We start from the raw sequence: 24,407 nt of genomic DNA on the forward strand, positions 1-24,407 counted from the left end.
AAATGTTTGTGCAAATATTTCTAAAGGAAAGCTTGCTTTACTGTATTATAGAGAACGCAGGAAATTTTGTAAATAGTTTTTTTCTCTAAAATAGCTATCATTGTGGTTAACTATAAACAGTTTAATATTCTCTCGTCATTTTGTTAATTTGTTTGAGGGCACTTTATTTTGTACAGTGTGGCAAAGAAAAAAGGTGGAACCATAGTTAATCTTCACCAGTTTAAAGTATTTCCCTTCTGAATGGAGCTATCAGACCTCATACAAGATGTCCTCACTCTCTGAGCCCAGAGATGGTTCCAGTTTACAAAGTCCTTAGTGAAACAAAGTCCATGTAGCAAGTGCAAAGTCCAGTTGCCAACAGAATCCTGCAAGAGTTCTCTGAGTCCAGAAGTCTTGGAAGTTGTCCAGCTTCTTTCAAATGAGCTCTTCACAAAGTGTTCCACATTTTCACAGGATTGTTCCTATAGTCTTTTCCACGTTTCCCACAGATTCTCCTGTGCTGTTCAACAATGAATGCTGTAATCTGAGATTGAGCCCTTTTCTACCCAGTGTTACCTGCTAGGTTGCCCAGCAACTTAGATAAGTCAGTCATGAGGTGTCTGCAGCTAGGGGTGGGGGCATTTCTGCCTACTCTTGGACATTTCATTTACCCTTTATTGTTTTATTGTTATTAAAAAAATACTTACATTACTTACCATAATATAGAAAATTACCATGCTTTTCATATATATATACCTAAGTAATATTCCATATATTACAAAGGAACTTAAAAAAAGCAATTTCATAAAACAGCACAATCAAAGATAGCCTCCCATATGTTGCTTAGCTTTTCATCATCTTGTATGAATTTGAGTGCAGAAAGATTTTAACAATGTTGAAAAGCTTGTTTGCTCTTTTTATTGAATACATTATAAATTAATATATTCAAAATTAATTCTGTTACTAAGATTCCTTTGTTACAAGTATGATTTTATGTAGATATTATTAAATTTTTACTTTAATTAGTGAAATACTTGGCTAAGAATGCTGTTGTTTTGTTGTAGCAAAAAAAGAAAACCAAGACATTTAATCCACCAACTCGTAGAAATTGGGAAAGTAATTACTTTGGAATGCCCCTGCAGGATCTGGTTACACCTGAAAAACCTATACCACTCTTTGTTGAGAAGTGTGTGGATTTCATTGAAGACACAGGTAGGACACAAGTTGAGCATCAATAGCATTTTACTATTTCTTGGTAGCTAACTATAAAAGTCTTGTTAGCTTCTCATCATTTTATACTATGTGGTAACAAAAATAACAAGTGTGTGCTGAGGACTGTGTAAAGGTAAAGGGATTCCTGACCATTAGGCCCAGTCACGGACAACTCTGGGGTTGCGGCGCTCATCTCGCAGTACTGGCAGAGGGAGCCGGCGTACAGCTTCCGGGTCATGTGGCCAGAATGACTAAGCAGCTTCTGGTGAACCAGAGCAGTGCACGGAAACGCCGTTTACCTTCCTGCCGGAGCAGCTCCTATTTACAGTGGTGCCTCGCTAGACGAATTTAATTCGTTCCACGGGTCTATTCTTATAACGAAAAATTTGTCTAGCGAATCCCATAGGAATGCATTGAATTTTTTTGATATTTTTTTTTGCCCATAGGAACACATTAATTGAATTTCAATGCATTCCTATGGGAAACCGTGATTCGCTAGATGAATTTTTCGTAAAATGAATTTGTCTAGCGAGGCAACCTCCGCTAGAAAAATCCTTCCTTTAAGCGAAAATTTTGTCTGTGAAAAATTGTTTGTTAAGCGAGGCACCACTGTATCTTTTTGAACTTTGACATGCTTCGAACTGCTAGGTTGGCAGGAGCTGGGACTGAGCAATGGGAGCTCACCCCGTCATGGGGATTTGAACCACCAACCTTCTGATCAGCAAGCCCTAGGCTCTGTGGTTTAACCCACAGTGCCACCCGCATCCCCGAGGACTATATACTTTCACATATATACCAAAGCAAACCCTTGAAGGATCAGTGCTTTTTAATTTAGTCATAAATATTGTAGAGTTGGAGTAAGCAGTGTGGTAGCCAAGTTTGCTGATGCTACTGAATTGTCACTAAAACAATTTTAGGGTCACTAAAACAAAAATAAAGATCGTGGAGAGCTCCAAACTCAGGGAATTGGTGGTAAAATGGGAAATGCAATTCATTATAAACAAGTGTAAAGTGATACATATCTGAACTAAAAAACCCACAACCCCTTAATTTCACATATATGCTCATGGGATCTGAAATCATATTGACTCTGGACAGGACCTTGGGGTTGGAGTAGATAACTTTATGAAGATGTTCACCCAGTGTGCAGCAGATGTAAAAAATGGCAAATTCCACACTAGGAATCATAGGAAAGGAATTGAAAATAAAACTGCCAGTATAACAATGCTGTTATGCAAACCTACTGTGTGACTGTTTGGAATACTGTGTACAGTTCTAGCTGCCTCATCACAAACTGGATATTGTACATTTGGAAAAGCTTCAGAAAAGGCCAACCAAAATGATCAAGGGTTTGGTTGGAGCAGCAGTGTGTAAAATTATGCATGGCATAGGGAAAGTGGATAGAGAATAATAAATGTAATACATAGTCAAACTATGGACATTACCTCTACTGGGGTCAGTGATGGTCACCAATGTGGATGACTTTAAAAGAGCATAAGACAAATTCATGAAAACTAACCTTGACTAAATCTGATAGATACTTTTTGCCTCCACTGTTGGTGGCAGTGTGCTTCTGAATGCCAGTGGCAGTTATCTGGTTGGCCACTGTGAGAGCAGGATGTTAAACTGGATGGGTCATGGGCCTCATGCAGCAGGCTCTTCTAATGTTCTTATGACTCCTGGAATATGGAATTGGGAGGAGAGCAGATTTCTTCTACTCCTGTACATGCTGCTGATGGTCTTTTCTCTGTTTTCTTGTGGTCTCCTCTCCTTACCTGACTACATTTCCCTGACTTGGCTCAGTTGGCCTCAACCACAGACTTAGGTTTGCTGAAAAAACTGAAATCTAACATACAGAAAAATAACTTTTAAAACATGTTAATGCAAATGTAAGCATGCAAGATTACAATGAAATTTGAATTGGGATCTATAGGATTAGTGTGATTTCTATCTTCTGCTTACCTTGGTTCTAAAGTGCTGTATAAAAGCTAAATATTGTGAAATAAAGAGATGTTACTGATGAACTTTTTGATACTCCCCTGCATGCAGTAATTTAATGTAATGAAAAAATAATGTAATTTAGCCCCACTTCAGGAAGCAGCAGCTTTCCCCACCCATGGTGCTGCAGCCCAGATCTTTCCTGAGTATTCCCCCAAACTCAAGAAAAGCTTGGGGGGGCAGTATGCTAAAGTTGGAGGAGGGGTGGGAAGCCCCATTGCACAAACAGGATTCCCCTTTTGTTATAAGAAGAGTGCAACCATGCTTATTAAATTATATCAGTACTGTACAATGCCTTCAAGACTAAAGCAGGTGCTGCAGGTTCGAAAAAGTTCAGCTGAAATCTTTTAAGTGGCTTAGATTTTGATCCCTCCCAACCCCCATTTATTTCATATATAAACATTCAATACATTTATGGATACCTGTATACAGACCTACCTAGAAGTAAGTCTCATTGAACTCACTAGGACTTACTAGTGAGTAAACATGTATGGAGTTGTGATGTGAATGTCTACATCAAATTAAACAATACCTTCTCTAAGAATAACAGAGGCCAAAATGAACAAACTTAACATTCCTCTTTCAGTCACAGCTCATTCCATTGATTGTAAACCTTGGTGGGAAACTGTTTTAGGAAGTAAAGCAGACCCAGCATGTCTTGCCTTGTTGCCAGTAAAAGGGAATTGCTTCAATGACTCGTTTAATAAGTGTTGTTGAAATAGTTTCCTTTAGCTGGCAGCAAACCTGAGTATGCTGCCTTGTGCACTTGTTAAATGTTATGTTTGAATAACTGAATGAGCGGGCAGCTCAACTATTTCTGTGTACAGGAGCAAAGATTGTATACTTGTTGAATGTACAGCCCAGGACTCAGTTGGCTTCTAAGGCCTGAGCAAAAAGTAACACAATGATTCTAACAGTGTTCTGTAGGATTAGTTTTCATTTGGGATTAAGCTGTAGTCGTCAATTGACCCAGGTGCTTTTTTAGAGCATATACTATCTTATGTAGAAGGGACACGGGTGACGCTGTGGGTTAAACCACAGAGCCTAGGGCTTGCCGATCAGAAGGTTCGAATCCCCACGACAGGGTGAGCTCCTGCCAACCTAGCAGTTCGAAAGCACATCAAAGTGCAAGTAGATAAATAGGTACCGCTACACTGGGAAGGTAAATGGCGTTTCCGTGCACAGCTCTGGCTTGCCAGAAGTGGCTCTGTCATGCTGGCCACATGACGTGGAAGCTGTATGCCAGCTCCCTCTGCCAGTAAAGCGAGATGAGCGCCGCAACCCTAGAGTCATCCACGACGACCTAATGGTCAGGGGTCCCTTTACCTTTCTTTACTATCTTACACAGCAGTGTTTTAACAGCAACCTTTATCTCGTGGTTTTTTTTAAAGTAGAGTCAGTAATTTTAAGAACATTCAGAATGCATGAAAGCTAACATTTATATTATTACACTTGCAGTAATAGTTAACATTTAAATACCTACCAATTCTGACGTTTTCTAAGGATGGTATATCAAGTAATGCATTCCATTTGTGGAAGGATTTACTCTTGTTCAATGGAATGCCCCCTTCTCCTTCCAATGCTAGGAGTTCCCTCAACTCTCAGGGGTTAGACTAGATGACCCTTGGTATTCCTTCCAACTCTACAATTTTACAGTATAATACTTTGACTCAAATTAGAGGTTAACTATCTGGCAAATATTTTTATATCTGGAATATTTCACCTAGTAATTATTTTTAAAACGTCTTTTTAAAAAAAGCATCTTTTATCTATCCTGTGTCCAGTTTTTGACAGCTTTTCTTCCCCCTGAAGCTTGTATTTCCTTCTGTGATTCAGTGCATATGATATGTGTTGAGTTTGGAGCATTTGTAAAGTGAGGTGGCTTATTATTTGAGTAGTTCTTTTAATTAATACTTTATTGAATTTTTCAAAATGAAACATAACCAAATACAGTTAAACAAGACAAACAAAATCATTATAAACCAATACAACATGTTATTTGTGTACAAGGGAGAGAATGTGAAGTATGGGGCAGAAAAGTTGGTAGTCCAGACCAACATGGTGCTCTGACATTTCAGAAAAATCAATATGTATAAAGTATCCAGATATCAGAGAATTTCTCATCTTTCTTATGTTTATGGAGGGTCACTTTCTCATAGACACTATCTGTGACTTCTTCCAGTATTGAAGCATTAGACCAGTGGTTCCCAACAGGTGGTCCGCGGACCCCCAGGGGTCCGCGAGCTATGCCAAAGGGGTCCACAAGATGCTAAAAAATATATTAAATATATTTCGTATGATAACAGATTTTTTGTTTTGGCCGCTTCCTGCATGAGCAGAGTCTAGCGCAAAACTAGAATTAGATAGAGGCAGTAGTTCTGCTGTATGCCGTTAGGTGGCGCTTTACAAACACTACTGTTTTGCAAAGAGGCAGCGCGCGCATTCTACTAACGTTCACCTCCCCAAGATGCTTTGCGCGCGTCGGCTTCATTTGTGCGCTACTGCGCAGGTACTCTGTCTTCTCCATTCCCCTCCCTCCTCCCTGGCGCGCGCTGCCTCTTTGCAAAACAGTAGTGTTTGTAAACAAAGCGTTGTTTTCCACGGAAGCTACAGTTCGCGTAGTTAAAAATGGACCGTTAGTTAAAAAGTGGTTCATCTCATTAATAACTGAAAATTAAAACTAACTGTATACTGATGGAGTACTCTGTTGTAACTGTAAAAAACGTATAAATATAAAATATAAAAAGACTCTTAATTTGGCTCTCACTTTTTAATTTTAGGATTAGGAATTAATGGGGGTCCTTGTCACAATAGCGGCTCGATTAGGGGTCCTCGAGAAAATTTTGTTGGGAACCCCTGCATTAGACATTTAGTCACCATGAGTGCCCTTACAAGCCAGCTAAATTGTCTGTTTGTCAGGATCCAAAGGACTGGTACACATGATTCAATAGAACATTAACACCTGTAAATTGCAAGGAGGTATCAAAAGCCATATTTAAGTGGCTGCTGACCTCTGACCAAAAGACTGTGGCTTTAGGAGAAGACCAAATCATGTGACAAGAGTGTTGCCTGTGGGGCATTACAATGCCAGCACCTGTCAGTATTAGTTAAGTTTTTGCTAAAAAAGATTTTGTAGATTCCAGTAAATGCTGACAATTATTTTTTCTAATATCAAACCTTTGACTAGGTTTATATGAGTGAGGGTGTGGGTGGGATTGAAGAAGTGAAGAGGGATTATGGGAATTCAAATCACATACATTGACACGAGGGCTTATTCATAACAGTCGTTAATACTGTAAATTATTTATGCATTTTCTTTTTAAATGGTGATTAAAATATAAAACTGTGAGAGCAAGTAGTATAGCATGTTTTATTTTTAAAAGAGTCTGATGATTAATCGCAGTATGAATTAGAATTAGCTTACTATTTTTACAACCATTGTTTACTTTGAAGTAATCCCCACTGAATTGAAGCTGAGGGTTGCTTTCCTTAAAGCATTCTTAGGATTGCAAATAAACAAGAAACCAAACCATATTAACTGAAGAAATCAATGGTGCAAATCTTGTATTTAAACCCTAGCCTGTTAGCTGTAGGCAACAAGGAATTGCATGCAAATATGAACATGGAGTTTCATGCAGGCACGTGAGTAGAGTGCTCTAAGAGGAATGGAGTGTTCTATCTCTCATCTGCATCTGGCATAATAGCCAAATGGACCCCTCCTCTGTATCAGAATAGAAATGCTGCTCTATAGCAGAGGCAGTCTATTAAAGCATTTGGCAGGCTACTTGTTGAACCCATGTTCAGGTTTGTGATAGAGTTAAATATTTTAATACGAATTTTACTTATGCTGAAATAATAACTTTTTGTTAGCAAAATATAACTATGTGACATTTGCTTTCCACCCTCAAAGGTCTATGTACTGAAGGTCTCTATCGTGTTAGTGGGAATAAAACTGATCAAGACAACATTCAGAAGCAATTTGATCAAGGTAAGGGAAAACATGATGCACATCACAAATAATTTTTGGTGTATTTGATTGTCTCCTCTTGGATTTGTATACACTGTTTAAAACCCTGCAATCTAATTTTTGCATTCCAAACAAATAATCATAGAAGCTGGAGAGTGTGCATTTATATAGTTATATGAAGTACAAATTACGATTTGCGTGTTAATGTATAGATAACATGCAGTGGTAAACAGTGTGGTAATTGTATAATTTGTTCATTTACTGTTTATATCTGTAGCCTGCTTTTCTACAAGTTGATTACAGCAAAGTTGATTACAGTAAAATAAGCCAATTCAATTTGAAAGTCACAATAATTTATCAAAAACAGCAGCATCTAAATAAACCCCCACTCCTTCCGTTTCCTACTTGCCCCCCCCCCCAAAAAAAGAGTGGTTGATCTGTAACTGAGCTGTACAGGCAGTAAAGCATAATTTTACTGTAACAACTGTCAATTTGGTTCTAACAGTGAAATAGATTCATTCTATGGAAATGAGATTTCCAAACTTTCAGACAGGAGTTTTTCCAAGGCCTCCCTCAAAATGCTAGAAATTGGGCATGGAACCTTCTGCATTCAAACCATTGTTCTCTGTTACTGAGCTCAGAAGATTAGGAAGACTTTCTGCTTCTGAGTGCCTACAAAACTTAGCATGACATTAGATTTGTTTTGAACTTTATTTAAGTGTTTCAGTCAAAACTTCCACCCTTGAATATGGAGTGGGGCACAGTTTTTAGTTAATGCAAATCATAGTTGGCTGTCAGGGACATTTAATTTGTGGACTCCTGATTTGATGAGTAAATCAGTAATTTATTCCAGATTTTCCATTTTACAAAAAAATGATAATTCTTTAATGTTGTCTCAAAACCTTGCACTTCTACTAATGATGCACAGGTTTGTGGTTTAACTCTCCACCAAATATGTGTTATCCTAAACATTTTACTTTGCTGATGCAACAGTTCTGGTATCAAAAAATTAGTAACAGTGTCACATTTTGAAAAAGTGATTATTATTTTTTGCAACTTAGCACAAATACACTTTTTATATTTGGAGAAGGAGAAGGTTTGAATTGGAGAGAAGGCAGTGCTTTAGTCTTGTATACTTTATTATTTATTTAAAAGTTATCCTATAACTTTGGAATATGTGGGTTCCTCCTCCTTCACCAGTTTTAAGTGTGAAGTTTGATGATGTGATAAATCCATTGCCACCTTTCTCTTAACACAAGGTTTTTCTTCTCAAGTACCAGATTAGAGTTTACTTGCACAATAAATAAATAAATAGAGTGTGTAACTTTGGAAATAAATTAGGCTAATATCCAGTGGTGTCCATGCTTTCTTCCGTTCTCACACTCTCAGACTCTCATGTGATTTATACCAAACACACCAATCCTTGTTGAAGCAGCAAAGGACAGCTAAAATCCTAACACATGCCTCAGCAAAATGATGGGAGTTAGTGTTCCTCTCTGCCTCCCTCCCATGCCCCCTCCCCGCAAAATTAGATCCAGTAGGGTTGTGGAACAGCAATCTATATGCAAAGTATCATCGCATAAGCAGATGTCTGCTTGCACAATGTTGGATTTCAGCCTTAGTCTGTACAGTTCTCTTGTGGGAATAATCTTGGCTGCTGATAGCATGGTGTAAGAATATATTCCCTATTCCTAAGTCTGAAAGGGGGATAAATTCTGATACCGTGTTTCTCCGAAAATAAGCCATACCCCGAAAATATGCAATACTCCGAAAATAAGCCATACGCCAAAAATAAGCCATAGTGATACTTAATTTTAAAAAAAGACATCCCCTGAAAATAAGCCACTGTGTGTGTGTTTTTTGAGGAAAAATAAAGATAAGGCAGTGTCTTATTTTTGGAGAAATACTGTAATGCCGCTTATGGTTGGTATGTGAGTGTATAAAACCCAGGGCAGTCTGTCATTTTCATAGCATCTGAACAGATGATTTATAATATTGATAATTATGATTAGTGCTTATGGCAGACAAGTCTACAATAGCCCATTATTCCAGGGTAATTTAAATTGAATGGTCAGTGGCTGATTTGTATTTATATTTCAGCACGTCATTTTTAGAAATGTGTAGTTATGGCTCTCATTAATAAAATACTGTTTTGTGTTGTTTTACAGATCATAACATCAGTCTGGAATCTATGGATGTGACAGTAAATGCTGTGGCAGGAGCTCTGAAAGCTTTCTTTGCAGATCTACCAGATCCTTTAATTCCTTATTCACTACATCCAGAATTAGTTGAAGCATCAAGTAAGCAATTCTCTTTTTTCTTTCGTGGCATGTGTTTTGTAGATTACTGGTTAAAACATTAAATCCAAGTATGGGAAAATGTAAATAATTGAAATAAATGTAAGATTTTATGCTGATCACTTTCTAAGAATAATGTGTTATGCTGCTTCAGATAACTGTGATAACCTGTTTGTTGTCTCTGAACATGCTGTTTGCTAAAGAAGTAGCAATGCAGTAGAGGGATCTGCTCATAGAAGTCAGGGATTTATTTTTGCTGATTTCTATTCACTTGGCAGTCTTCCAAGCCACCTCCCATGTTGTTCCAAAGGCCCCCACCACACTGCAGAGCAGATTTTTTTTACTTCTGTGGGTGCAAGTAGCTCATGAGGGAAACACAAATTGGTAAAAATTATCTGTCCATTATCAGGAGTGTTAGTGATTGGAACCCACTCCCAGTCTTCTGGAATATATTTTGTTTCTGAATATCTTTGGAAAATTCCAATAAATAGAAAAATCTGTTTATAGTGATAAATATTGAAGTAAAATTTATTGGTGATGGCTGTCTCTCTATTAAAAGGTAAAGGGACCCCTAACCATTAGGTCCAGTCGTGACTGACTCTGGGGTTGTGCGCTCATCTCGCATTATTGGCCGAGGGAGCCGGCGTATAGCTTCCAGGTCATGTGGCCAGCATGTAGCGGTTCCCGCTGTAGCGGTTCCTATTTATCTACTTGCATTTTAACATGCTTTCAAACTGCTAGGTTGGCAGGAGCTGGGACCGAGCAACGGGAGCTCGCCCCCTCACAGGGATTCGAACCGCTGACTTCTGATCAGCAAGCCCTAGGCTCAGTGGTTTAACCCACAGCGCCACCTGGGTCCCTTGTCTCTCTATTACGGCTATATAAAAACATAGTGGTTGCGCTTCAGAAAACCATAAGCATGTAGCATTCCCAGCTGTCTTCTATGAAAAGCAAAGATTGGTGAAAACTTCTGTCACCCATGCAAAAAACCATGCCTGCTGTTTAAAAGCACAGATCTTTGCCATTTTATAGCTAAATGTAGAATTACTGTACATGAGGAAGCAACTTCCTGAATAACTTACTGCTGATTTCATTTACAGGAATTTTACTGAAAATAAGAGTTAGTAAAACACAACCTACTAAAGCATTTAAGAACATCACTAGCAGCTCTTCCAGAAAGCTGAATTTTACAATTCCCTGTAATTTATTTGTAAAGATAACTTATGCAGCCATTTTATAATAGTGAGTGTAGTAATTAGAGAGATTTCTAATAGGCTTTGTAGTTTTTATCATCTGAAGAAATTAATACATTAATCCATGAATAAGAATCACATTTGTGGAACTTTCCACTGTGAATAAATGTTCTAAAATTCTGTAACACATAGTTTCAAACTTTATGAAACTTGCCTGCCCCCTTGCCTGGATGTACCCACAAAAACCTATCAACATTATTTGGAGTACCAATCAAGCATCTTATTTCTCAGCCCCACCAATCCCTAGGCAAGAACCCCGGTTGCTACCTGCATTTGAAAATCCACCTGCTTGTCTATATGCTTGTTCTCTAAAATATATATGCTGTAACAATATTTTCTGGCTTCAGTATTGCCTTCCTGTAAATGAATAAAAGCATTTAATACATGTTCATTCATGCATTTGTAATCTCAAAATTGACTACTGTAGTGCTCTTTATGTGGGACTATCCTTGTATCTATTACAGAAGCTGCCCCTGGTTGCCAATTTGCTACTGGGCCGGGTTCAAAGTTCTTGTGTTAATACACAAAACCCCAAACAACTTGGGCCCAAAATACTTTTAAGGACCTATAATGTGGCAAGCCCTTTACTGTCAAACTCCCTGCTAGTACAGATTGAACACGAATCATTCCTGCCTTTTTTAAAGGAATTACCAGTATCTAAAAGCAGTGTTTGCCTTTGAAAAGTGAATTTCTTTTACAGCAACCAGTACTTAAGCATTTTTAAAATGTTTTATTGATATTTTGATTTCATTGTATCTTCTGTATGGTGTACACTGCTTTGCTGTGTTTTTAGAAGTAGCTGAGAGAGGGACTCTATTTTTGACCTTTTTCAAATTGAAACAACATTTCTTGCTGCCCCTCTTTCTCTCTCAAAACTAGCCTATACAATGGTACCTCGGTTTACGGACTTAATCCGTTCCGGAAGTCTGTTCTTAAACCAAAGCCATTCTTAAACTGAGGCGCGCTTTCGCTAATGAGGCCTCCCACCACTGGTGGCCTTCCACCATTCGGCTTCTGTTCGTAGACTAAGGTAATGTTCGCTAAACGGAACACTACTTCCGGTTTTGCGGCGCTTGTATCCTGAATTGTTCGTAAACAGGGCTGTTCTTAGACCAAGGTACCACTGTCTGAGGAAGGAGGGTGAGAAACTGACAGCATAGAATGCTTGATCAGCAGAGGGCCATTGTTGACTTCACAGTGTTGTTAATACTGTTCACATTCAAAGCCTTTTTCAATATTTGGCAAAAAAATCCTTTCTTCTACAGAAATCCTTGATAAAACAGAGAGGCTCTATGAATTAAAAGAAATTGTGAAGAAATTCCATCCAGTGAACTACGATGTCTTCAGATATGTAATAACTCATCTGAACAGGTATTAGTTTTTCAAATTTTCCATTTAAATGATTGCTAATAGAATTTAAGATGCAGTCCTTTACACATATACCTTGTTGTGAATACCTTACTTTTGAATATACATGCAGAGGATTGCACTGTTTGTTGATATCTATAAGGAATAGTTATTTATGCCATTTCCCCCTGTTTAAACTGCTGTTCTGTGATTGTGTCTACGTCAATGACACCCATGTCCACATGCGACATTGGTTTGAAAACTGATAACGCCACAAGAAAGCCTTGTCTGCAGTACTCCTGTAACACATTGTTAGTGACTAGTGTTCTGTATGGATGTATGTGGATGTGTACTTCTATTTGTGAGCTATGGGTTTAGATGTGTAAACTTGCATGCATGGTAAAAACATTTCCATGTTTTATTAACACCAGCCCATTCTTTCTGGGTAGATGTTAATAGATACAAAGCAGATACAAAGCAGATCCATGGAGTTCTTGTGTAAAACTGTATGTGGTAGTAATGTGCACTTGGGGAGAATGGGTGTGGGTAGACACAAGTCCAAGACTAGTTCTCTTTCATCCTGCATTCTGGATGTAATGTTTAACCAGATCCTATATCTAAAAGTTGCTGCTGCTGCTGGATGTTTTAAGGCAATTGTGTGGAATATTTTTAAATGCACTTATTTTTATCTTCTTAACTTTGATTTATGAGTGATTAATGCTTTCAACATTTTTATTCTTGTTGTAGGGTTAGTCAACAAAGCAGAACCAATCTTATGACGGCAGATAACTTATCTATCTGTTTCTGGCCAACATTAATGAGACCTGATTTTGAAAACAGAGAGTTTCTATCAACCACCAAGATCCTTCAATCCGTAATAGAGACATTCATTCAACAGTGCCAGTTTTTCTTCTATAGTGGAGAAATTTTAGAAACCTCTGACACTTTGGCACACCAGCCTCCACCTTCCAACCCAGTGCAGATGGTGGATCCTATCATACCACTACAGTTACCGCCACCTCTACAACCTCAGTTGATACAACCACAGTTGCAAGCAGATCCTCTTGGGATTATTTAAATATAACAACTGATATCAAAAAGAAGATGATTGTAGGCAGCTTGGCACTGGATAGAAAAGGAAAACTAGACATGCATGTTTCAAGATACAAAAGCAACGATAGTACTTATGACAACATCTGGATTCAACTCAGACCTTTCTGTTGTAGTCATACTATACTCCTTGTTTCTTAAACACTGCAGGTCAAAATTATCTGATTAGCATGACTGGAGCGGTTTAATTTAAAAAAACAAAACCAGAAATAACTAAAGTGCAAAGCTGCTGTTGCATGAACATTTATTGCAATCACTATCATTCCTGTGACGGTTTGTCACAATATATTGTGAATAAAACTTTTCTATAGAAATGTAATGATTAAATAAATCATTTATGGAACATTCAATGCTTACAGCCTGCTTTAGGGCTGTTTTTGTTATTTAATGTCCTTTTTCCCTGGCAGTTTCATTCCCATTTAACCCTTTGCTGTGGACAGCTAAAATAGAGTTGTATCTTATTTGTAAATTCCAAACTACTTATGCTACAGTACAATTTGTTTCAGAAAGAACATAAGCTGTACTGTTATAAATACCACATTCTTGTACCTTCCATTTCTGAAACCTGTGAACATTTTTGTTTGAGGGGTTGATAAAATTATTTTTTCTTACAGCACAATACCAAGGACATGCTTATTGTAAAAGTGAGTTTAACCATTGTGCAAAAATGTTGCTATTACCTACTTTTCCCTTATTTTGTAATACTGTTAATTCTGTAAACAGCTGCATGTTTCAAAGATCATTGATGGTCTTGTAAACTTAATCTAATATATTTTAGAAATTTTAATTTTTCCCACTGGGAATTCATCTAGTATATAGAAAATAGTTTGCCATTTTCATATAAGGCTATATAACTTTTCATACATAAATGAAAATTTTGTTGTAGTGTAAACTTGCTAAACCAAACGATTTAGGACTTAAATTTAACATATACACTATATATATTTTTCTGTGGCCCTTTAAAGGTATAAAAAGCATTGCTAATATATAGCAATAAATACTTTGGGTACTGAAGCATCTTAATATGTACATAAAATGATACTTGTATTCATGTGGTTTTCTTTCTGTGATCTGTTGTACTAAAATTCAAAATTACTGTTTTTGCACCATTTTAAAATTATTTTTCTTTTACATTGGTACAAGTTTTGCTGTAAAAGAATGCTGCTTAATTTAAACATCCTTGGTTAATCTTTGGTGTTCAGTAAATGTGATAGAAGGCTACTTGTCATGCAACAAATTATTGCAGATCCTAAAAATATTTTTTTGAGTTTCTTTCTTGCTCAAAAAATCAACAACCCTTGATTTCTTCAGCTGCTGAGATATCTTGAGTAGATGGGAAAACCTTATAGACACTATTGTAATTTTCATTCAGTTTGCTATCTAATATAGCAAGTAGAACAGTTTTGAATTTCAAGCTTCTTAAGAATTGGTCTGCATTTTCATTTTAAGAATTAAGTTTCTTAAGAGTTTTGCTCCATTTCTCAAAAATAAAAATTGCCTTTTTCAATTGTTATGTCCTAGGTATTGTACTTCCAATTTTGACTTGGCTTATCATTCTAGCTAAGACTCCTTAAACAGGCTGCTGTTAAGTATTTGTATATTATAAATTATCTTGATATTTGTGTTATATTCTTGCAACTATCTTTTTTAAACAACCACCACAAAAACCCTCTATTCAAATTCAAAGCACACAGGATATAAATACAAGAATAAAATTTTGTCCTATAAACATAGTAGCATTAACTTGTTTTACATTACATCTGTTGTCTAAATAGCTTTTATTTATAGCTATCAGTTTAACATAGGCATGTTAAGAAAAAATAATTAAACTTCAAGAGTTTTATAAACTGTTTCTAGGTTGCTAAAGAATTTATTTTTCTACTATAGATGGTTTAAACAAAAGCATCAAACTGTACAGAGAAAGCTTATTTCTATTTCAAGTAGGCTTACATTTTTCATTCATATCCATTTAAAGAATTTGTCTAACAGAATGAGAGTTGAGATTTGTTTTTCCACTTAGAATTCCATTTTTTGTAAGCTAGTGTAATTTAGTTCACCGTGTTCTTATACTATTTTATTACCTATCAGATAGGTTTGCAGAACTTGTTTTCAAGTCGTTATAGACAACTATTTGAAACAACCTATTTTTGTTAGGAACTTCTGCTTATCCTATAACCAGTTAGAATGCTGCTCTTTAGTTGGCCTAGAATATGATCCACCGTCATGGCTGTCACATCAAAGCAGCCTTTCGCAACCTTGTGCCTGCCAGGATGTTTTGGGTTCCAGTTTCCACTAGCCCCATCCAGCACGATGAGGGATGGTGGGAGCTGTAGTCCAAAATACCTGCAGGGCATTGGGGTGGAGAAGGTAGCCTTACAGCAATGCACAGGGCACACAACAATGCACAAGTATGTCTGTATCTGCATATCCCATAATCTGAAGGCAACTTTAGCACTCCCTGCTGCTACGTAAAACTCAATGGTGCCCTTAGGTTGCAAGCTTTGTTAACACTTCAGAAAATACTTGCACGTGTCACCTACTTGCTCTTCCTTCTGTGATCTTTACATTGAAATTAAAGTGCTAAGGATGCCACTCAGAAGGCTTTCAGCAACCCACTTTTCTTTTGCCTGTCGTTTTTGCTTTAGCAGCTTTTCATACACACATACCCGCTTAAAACATTTGGTTGTTAAGTGAAAACAGGAGGCAAATCAGACACACATGGTCTTTGGAGGCCAAGTGCCCCTCATACTCTGTGAGAATTCTATGCATGTCATAGATGTTATAAACAGCTGACCTACACAGAATGATTACTCATCCCGCAGTTTGGCTTGCTCATTTTGGCTAGTGAAGCAATCCTTTATAGCTTACTCTTCGCCCCCTGTGCCCCCATGTTTCAGGTCCTAGAAAATTTGTTGATATTGTGAATTTGGTCAGTTACAGTAATGTGAACAGTGCTCAACAGTTGTCAGTTTGATTTCCTCATGCTTCATACTGACCTTTGTTATTTTCTGTGTGTTTCTGAAATAAACAGTTTAGGCTACAGTCCTTGGCACAGTTGTGCTTGAGCAAATTCCATTGAGAATCAGTGACATGGATTATAGCCTTAGTCTATGATCCTGAGCTTAGTTACTAGGGAGTAAGGCCCATTGAAGTTGGTGGGACTTATTTCTAAATAGCTGTGCTTAGCTTCATGCTGTTGTGTGTCTAATGCATATTTGAACATTTTATGAGTATGTTTAGTCTCACACAATACATTATAAGTGGTATTTTATATTAAATGATGTTTTCAGATTATTTTTACATTACACTCAACTTTAAGGATTTTAACATAGTGTAAATAAGTATACAACTTTAATGAAGAGCAACAATTTTTCTCATTGTATGTTTTCTGCATTACTTGAATACTGGTTGCTAGAAACTACCATTGACTTGTTTATTTTTGAGGTACTGTACTGGAGTTTAGTTTCTAATCTCTCTTTAAAATGGTAAAGAAATGAACTAATTGGAGAACTTTAAAAATTAGGCCTTAGCTTCCATGGTGATTTTTTTTTACAGTAACTGTGATGCTATATCAGCTGACTATATATATACTTTTAAAGTTCTTTATAATTCATGTAATCTTGTCACATCACCTACAGAATGCTACAGTGAATTAAATATCGGTGAAGCTTATCTGTATGCAGAATGCAATGAATAAAACATTAAGATGCCTACTGTGTATAATGTTTAGTTCCATATTCAACTTCTGAAGGGCAAACAATGGTGAAATTCTGCAATGGGTATTTTTGAAATTCACTTTTAACAAATTGTAAAGCATTTCCAATACAGTTTTAGGCTACTTTATTTAAATGTAGTATGACAATTTGGGGAGAAAGGAATATCTACTTTTTAATATAGATGAGCAAGATTTACAGTATATTATACGTACGTTAATGAAGAGGAGAACACAGTGGGTGTATCCAGACTTGCCGTTCCACAAATAAAAGCATTTGAGATCTAGTGGATCTTCCTGCCACTGGAGGAAAGGGGCTGCTATTTGTGAAATCACTTCCTTATAGCTGCTACCAGCACCCTCTCGCATACTTTATTGAGTGTTCCCCAACCCTCCATAGCATGCTTTTAGCAGATACAAGGTCCCTGCAGAAGAGCCAGAAAATTGCATTTGACCCACAGAAACACCTGTTTTTGCTCCATGTAAGTCTGGATCCAACCCAATAGGTTACAGGCTAAATATGATTTATTTGGGTATATGCAACCCTGATAACTTGTTGAAAAAACATGACACAAATCCCTTAAATTTGCCATTCTTGTTAACTAGGATAGGATTTCTGTTCATGTAAACTTTAGATTGTGTTTCTTACACTTCTACTGAAACTTCACATTGCTGAAGATTTGTTTTCTGTTAAGGCTGCAATATGTGAGGCGTCCACCAAAAAGAAATTATTTCCACTCATTTAATTTTAATTCGTGAAATAACCGTGATACAAAAATCAGCAGACCTTTGAAGATAATTTCACTTTTATAATTGAAATTTTTATACACAAAGCAAGTAGTGGCTTCATTGATAGATACATAAAGCAAAAATGTCATTTTTTAACATTTGTAGTTAGAGCTCATGGGCTTATGAGGTTCTGCATGTTTAGCCACTATTTATTTATTTTTCTCTGGCATTCTGTGTTAGCCTAACTCATGCTATTTCCCCCAAATTTTCATGGCAGAAATGCACTTGTCTTTGGCAGCTTTTCCTTCTCCGGAATTGGAAAGCTGCAAATTGACATTGGCTGGAATGGGGAGGGCTGTCCCTTCAAATCTGACCTACCCTCTTTGTCTTTTTGAGTAGGAAAATCAGTCTCAAGTTTCCTAGTTATGACTTTCGCTGGGTTATTACTTTCGTGTTTGGTACCCTCACTCATATTATGTAATATCAAAAGTTCACTCATCTGAATGGACAGAAGGAATGAATTATTGCTTTGGTTGGACCCAGGGCACTCAGGTTTGTCTGCAACTTCCTGGTAGTTGCCAACAGTGGGTGCAGACCCAAGCAACTGGAAAATGCATGTGGACTAAATTACCTCATGGTAGTTTTCTTGTTGATAGTTAAGAGCTATTCGTTGGAACCCCTATCTGGTCTCATAAAAACATGAAAAAACCATTCTTCATAAAGTTGCGAAAGCTCACTACAGCATGTACAGTACTGAAGAAATGTACGCCCTGAATTCCACTTCATCAAAAGTACTATCTATATTTCCTCTGTTTAAGCACAAAAAGGGATAGGAACAATTACTGAGTACTCCCTACCGTCCAACCTTACATTGGGTCATCTTGGGTGTTCCAAAGACTAAAGAACATGACATGCTATCGGAGGAGGGTGCACTCAATGCTTGCATCTGATGTGTACAGAACATTTATGTGTACAGATGTTCACACAAATGTGCGAGCAGCCGTTGCTGAAAAAAAGATTGGCTGCTACTTTCCAATCTAAAAAACTCATAGACATTGGCTGAACTACAGTGGTACCTCTACTTACAAATTTAAGTAGAAAAAAATTGTAAGTCGAATCCCATAGGAATGCATTGGGAGAAAAAATTCGTAAGTAGAAAAAATCCTATCTAAACCGCATCCAAGATGGCGGACGGAGCTCCATTCGTAAGTAGAGTTATGCGTAAGTAGAGGTACCACTGTACTAGGATATGATATAATTCTCAAACCCTTTTTCTTAATGAAAAAGTGTTGATAGTGGCTAGAATGTCAGTGCACTCAGGATTTTGTTGATCTGAATCTTCACACACATTGAACTTGCAAGTAATGCTTTAGATAAGTACAGTGGTACCTCAGGTTACAGACGCTTCAGGTTACAGACTCCGCTAGCCCAGAAATGGTACCTTGGGTTAAGAACTTTGCTTCAGGATGAGAACAGAAATTGTGTGGCGGCGGCACAGCGGCAGCAGGCGGCCCCATTAGCTAAAGTGGTACCTCAGGTTAAGAATGGTTTCAGGTTAAGAACGGACCTCCGGAACGAATTAAGTTCTTAACCCAAGGTACCACTGTAATAGTTTAGAGTCTTGGACAGACAATGGAGACCAAGGTTCAAATCCTCCACGGGGATCACTAGTTGTACTCTGCCTCAACTACCTTACAGGTTTATTGTGAGAATAAGGTAGGGAACACCATCTATGCTGCTTTGAGTGTCTTCAGGGGAAGTCCCACCCCATATGTTCATTCCCTCATGTCCCCTTAGGTGCTTGGAATGCCATTTTAGCCTTAACTTACCAAGAGAAGACTTGATTCTTCCATGCGTCTACCTTTGTTTGCTTTTATGCTGCTGTTTTAAAATTCTGCTAGGTTTTGTGTGTGTGTGTGTGTGAAATTTAATTGTAATTTTTGATTCCTTGTAAGATGCCCTGGGAATTGATTGAAGGGTGTGGTATAAATCTCAGTACTGTAGTACCTTGGTTCTCAAACTTAATCCGTTCTGGAAGTCCGTTCTAAAACCAAAGTGTTCCAAAACCAAGGCGCGCTTTCCCATAGAAAGTAATGCAAAATGGGACTTCCGGTTCATCGCGCCGGTATAGAGGATGCAGGGACCTCGAGCTCCGAGGTCCCTGGCATCGCGGGGGGGGGGAATCCGCGGGGCGCGCGGATTCCCCAAAAGAACCCCGGGAAGAGCGTCCCGGGGGCTAGCCCCAGCAGAGCTCCATTTTTGGCGATTCCTCCGCTGCCCGGAGACACAGTAGAGTCTCCGAGAGCTCAGTGGAGTGGAGTCGCGGGAGCCATTTTGGGAAACATCGCCACCTCCACAGAAGCGAAGCTCCGAGTCTTCTGCCGGTAAGCGGCGGATTTTTCCAAAGATAAATAACGATTGGACTAAAGTAAGTAAAATATCTAATTCGGGACTTTAAAAGATCGATTGGAAAGCAGGAAGAGATTTCAAAAAACGGAAGTCGATCTCTTCCTAATGGCAGACCAAGAGGTGTATTAAATAATCCTAAGTCGTAACAAAATGACTGTTTCTGTAACCTAAAGGAAAAGAAAGACTTTGTGTACCCCTTCTCGACCCCCAGAGCCGGCAACCTACGAGGCTCAGCAAAGAGATTAAGGGGAGAAACGAGAAGCGTGGTGACAGCTGTCAAAAAGCAAAGGAAAAAATTCTTTGAAATTTGGTGAGAGATATAAATCTTATGGTGAGAACTTTAAGTTTTAACAAAGTGGATTTATGAAAAGCTAAACTTGATGAAAATGGTCAGCCAAGATGGAGGCCACCGTTCAAGAGGAAGGGATTTTCCAGGGTCCTTTGTTTCCTAATCTCCTGTCTGCTTGTGGTTAGGAGAAAAAATGTCAACAACTTATTCCCAAGCCTTCCAGGAAGCTGTGCTGAACTCTTTGCAAAAACTGATAGATCTCCACAAAGGAGTGCATCATCTTAGCTCAATATGCTTGGACATTGTGGCTCACAATCAAGATATAGAAGACACTTATGAACCTGAGACTGAGATCCAGGAACAAGAGATTGAGGATAACATGTACGGCGGGAGTGATTATGAAAAATATGAACTGGACGATGCACAACAAAGAGATGAAGAGGAAGAAGAAGATGACAAGGATGAACAACTGGAAATAGAAATGAACGTAGAAGAAAGGGGGAGGCTGGAGAGATTAAAACTGGAAAATGTGAATTAGAGGGGTGTGAAAGGCAGAGGGAGGGGTGGGCAGAGGCCTGGATTTTGAAATGGGAAAGAGTTGGTGTGGGATGAGAAAAATAGTTAAGAGTTAGCTAGGATGGTTGAATAACGGTTTCTGAAATCTTGGCGTGAAAATGGAAATGCTGATTCAAGTGGGGGAGGGATTCCGGGGGAGGGGAAGGAGAGTGTGTAAAAGAATAAAAATTGATTTCCTTTAGGGAGTGGGAGGAAGGGCTAGGGAATGGAAAATGTGAGATTTAATTGTAATTATTTTGATGTTGAGATAGGTGGCTGGGCAGACAGCTACCTACCCTCCTGCCTGTTGTCCCGAGGCCTCCAGTGGCAGGGGGGCTTTGGGAGGGGGGAGGGGGTGGAAGGAAACCCAATCACCGAAAATGGATCTCCCTTGGAAAGTCGCACCCCACGGGTGACTCTCGTGGCAGGAGGGGGGCTTGGGGGCGGCAAAAAGAGGGAGGAGGATAATGTTAATAATTTAGGAAAAGATTTTGAAGCAAGAGTATGTAATCCACCATAATTTTAGTAAGAATTTAAGAAAACCAGGAAGAAGAGATCTGAGGAAGTCAGAATTACAATGTCAAAGAATTTAGATTTCTAAATTTTTAATTGTTTGTTTGTTTGCGTGTTTATGTTGGAGGAAAGCTGGGGAAAATCCAAACCTCAATACTCCTCCTATCCCCGGGTCTCCTGGTGGCAGGGGGGGAGGGGGGAGGACAAACTCAGCCTGAAAATGGATCGCCTTCGGCTCTCAACGCTCTCGAGACCCACTGTTGGCAGAAGTGGACTTGGGGGGGGAGGGAGGGAAGACGGCTGGAAGTTGTTTATTATGCTTATTTTGTGTTGTTTTGATTATATAAAACCAATAAAAATTATTATTAAAAAAAGAAAGTAATGCAAAATGGATTAATCCGTTATAGACTTTTAAGAACAACCCCTAAAACAGCAGTTTAACATAGGTTGTTGTTGTTTTTTTACTAATGAGACCATTTCAGGGTTAGGGTTAGGTTTAATTTTAGGATTGGGTTAGTGTTAGGGTAAGGATTAGAATTAGGGTTAGGGTCAGTGCTGTTTGATGCTTTGTGATTTTGATTCATTTGCAGTTGGTTTGCTTTTTTCAGTTTGTTGCATTGCTGCTTTTTCATGAGTTGCAAGTTTGTTGCCTTTGTGGTTTTCTGGATAGTTTCAATTTTAATTTTGAATACTCTGAGTGTGATGAGTCAACCAGATGAAGAAATCACCACAGAATATATATTGTTTTCTAAATAGTGACAGATGGTGTAGTGCAGTGTAGCAGCTAATAGAGCTAAAATCTCACTACTGACAAGTCTGAGGTGGTTTTTTAGCAAGCTTTGTTCTTTCACCCAGCCCTGTGCCATAGGGGGGTTAATACTTAGGTACAATATAGTATGAGACTTAACAGTGTTCTGTTATTTTTAACTGGAACCTGCTTATCTTTCAGAATCATTTAACCAGAGTGTCTTAAAACAGTCATGACAAGTTTTTAATATTTTAGGGTATTTTTGTTTCAAAAATTCACGTTGCTCAAGTGAGAAAGATGAGCCATGTTGAAAATCCTCTCACATTAGCCCAAATTTACTAGCCAGTCTGGTCCTGTGAGAATTTCTGTGACTTCAAATACGATGGGCTTCTGAGTACATCCCACATTTCAGATGACCTGCTTACTGAGCATCCAGCCCAATTTGTCAGTAGGGTAATTAGGTGATGTTGGCTATTTAATCAGCATCCACTCTAATTTCTTTGCAGGGTTATGTTGCGTCAAAGCAAGTGATATCTCACTTTGCATTTTACCATCACTTTCCTTCTTGCAAAAAGCCTGATCTTTTGGGAGAAACGGGCTTGTTGCGTGAGAGCTCCAAATCAGCTTGAATTGTGCAAACAGAATTGGCCAGTATGTGACTGAATCCCACCCCAAAATAGAAGCTGTCTGGAAATGGCGCAAGCCATAGTAGACCTGTTTCTGTATGGTGCTTCCATTCACCTGCAGTGTGTGGGTGTGGCTATTGGAAATGGCATCATGCTGCTCCAATACTTTTCTCCCTGCCTCCTACCACAAAGAAGAAATAATGAACAGACTACCTACCAGTCTAGTTTTATTTCCACTATGACTTTGTCCTGTCCATGACAGGCGTATATTCAATGGACGGAAACTCATGTCATTTCTTCCCAAATGTTCAGTTCTTGCATATGTTCTTTATAGTGAATACGTATCCTGTTCAGTAAAGTTTCATTTCTGTAGCATCACTAGAATTTCAAGGGAAGTGCTAGGTTTGCGATATTTCTAGCTTCCATTTTAGTGTGGTAAGGAGCATAAAGGTTAGGTGGACCAAAAATATTGCTGGCATTTTATATTACATTGAATTTCTCTGGAATGGGAACATGAGCCAACTGTCCTTGTCACAAAACGGCCTTTAAAGAACAGTTGGTGCAGGATTGCGACAATTATACCCTGGTATTAAACGGTGGGTTCAAGGCAAACATTTGCATTCTTCCACATTTCGTCCCAACAAAAATGCATGAGAAATGACATATAGGCTTAATATGTCAAGACACACTGCAGTAACACATTAATGACTCCAGATGCTGGAGATACTTGAATCAGAACTTCATTTGTTGGGCATTTCTTGGAGTTCATATATTCCTTATGTGATTCTACATAGCTAAGACTGATATTAATGTAATGCAACACGGCCCAAAACCACTGGTGGTGCTGAATTCTTGAAAATGTTCCCATTTTTAAGCAAAGGCTTTCAGTACTGCATATGGGCAATGTATAGCAGACCATCAAAATAAATGTTATGGAAATGGTTAGGGCTACAGTTCTAGCTTCAGCACATTTGCTTTGTGCTTCAGTATTTCAAAACTATGATTTCCTCCATCTCCCCAAGACCTCACTTGCAGTTAGGGTTGAGAAGCTCGCTGTGGTAAAATGGATTTTCTGAAGCTGATGGGGGGAATCCTATCCGTGAACCTCCGCTAAATGCACAGTTAAGGCCTAATTAATGCAGTCAAACAGAGGTGAGTGAAATTGTTCTGGGTCTATACTTCATCGCACAGTAGGTTGTGGAACTGCGTGGCTGAAAAATAAATTAATAGAATTAGTGTTGGAGGGGGTGAAGACAACTAGCAGAGGAGTGGGAACATTGTCTAGCCCACTGGGGTTTTGGGGAAACTTTCAAGTACCACAGGCCAGTGGTTGGTGGGTCCAGTGGTGGACTTTTGGCTCTCAACTTTCAGCGGCGCCCTGCGCAGTGCTAAAATTTGGCACTCTTGCCTTTTGTACTCCAATTTACAGCATTGTTGTGGTGTTCCCTGCAGCATGGCGCCCCATGCAGCTGCAACACTTGTGCTACCCTAAAACGCCACCTTTTGGAAATTCTCCCTGGACGTCAATCCCCGTACATATGGCAGCCCTGCATTATCTGAATTGAAGTTCACATTCCAGCCGGGCAAAAGCACATGGGATATGAAGCAGGGCCAATGAAGAACATGGCCAGGGAGAGAAATGTGGCCAGGGCCAGATAGAGAG

General features: G+C 38.6%; 1 protein-coding gene across 6 annotated transcripts in view; it reads left to right on the top strand.

Annotated features, from left to right (window-relative positions):
- The window catches only part of ARHGAP5 (Rho GTPase activating protein 5), a 41,436-nt gene extending 24,563 nt beyond the window's left edge, over positions 1-16,873 (top strand). For all 6 annotated transcript variants that reach the window (XM_035109820.3, XM_035109792.3, XM_035109774.3 and 3 more), the window contains 5 exons: positions 1,044-1,191; positions 7,100-7,177; positions 9,325-9,456; positions 11,972-12,077; positions 12,801-16,873. In XM_035109820.3, coding sequence (XP_034965711.1) covers positions 1,044-1,191; positions 7,100-7,177; positions 9,325-9,456; positions 11,972-12,077; positions 12,801-13,131 — 795 coding nt within the window. In that variant the 3' untranslated portion in view covers positions 13,132-16,873. The remainder of the gene's footprint in view (positions 1-1,043; positions 1,192-7,099; positions 7,178-9,324; positions 9,457-11,971; positions 12,078-12,800) is intronic.
- The last annotated feature ends 7,534 nt before the right edge of the window (positions 16,874-24,407 follow it).

Source organism: Zootoca vivipara, chromosome 1 (genome assembly GCF_965207765.1).
Source record: "Zootoca vivipara chromosome 1, rZooViv2.hap1.1, whole genome shotgun sequence".
Taxonomy (NCBI): Eukaryota; Metazoa; Chordata; class Lepidosauria; order Squamata; family Lacertidae; genus Zootoca; species Zootoca vivipara.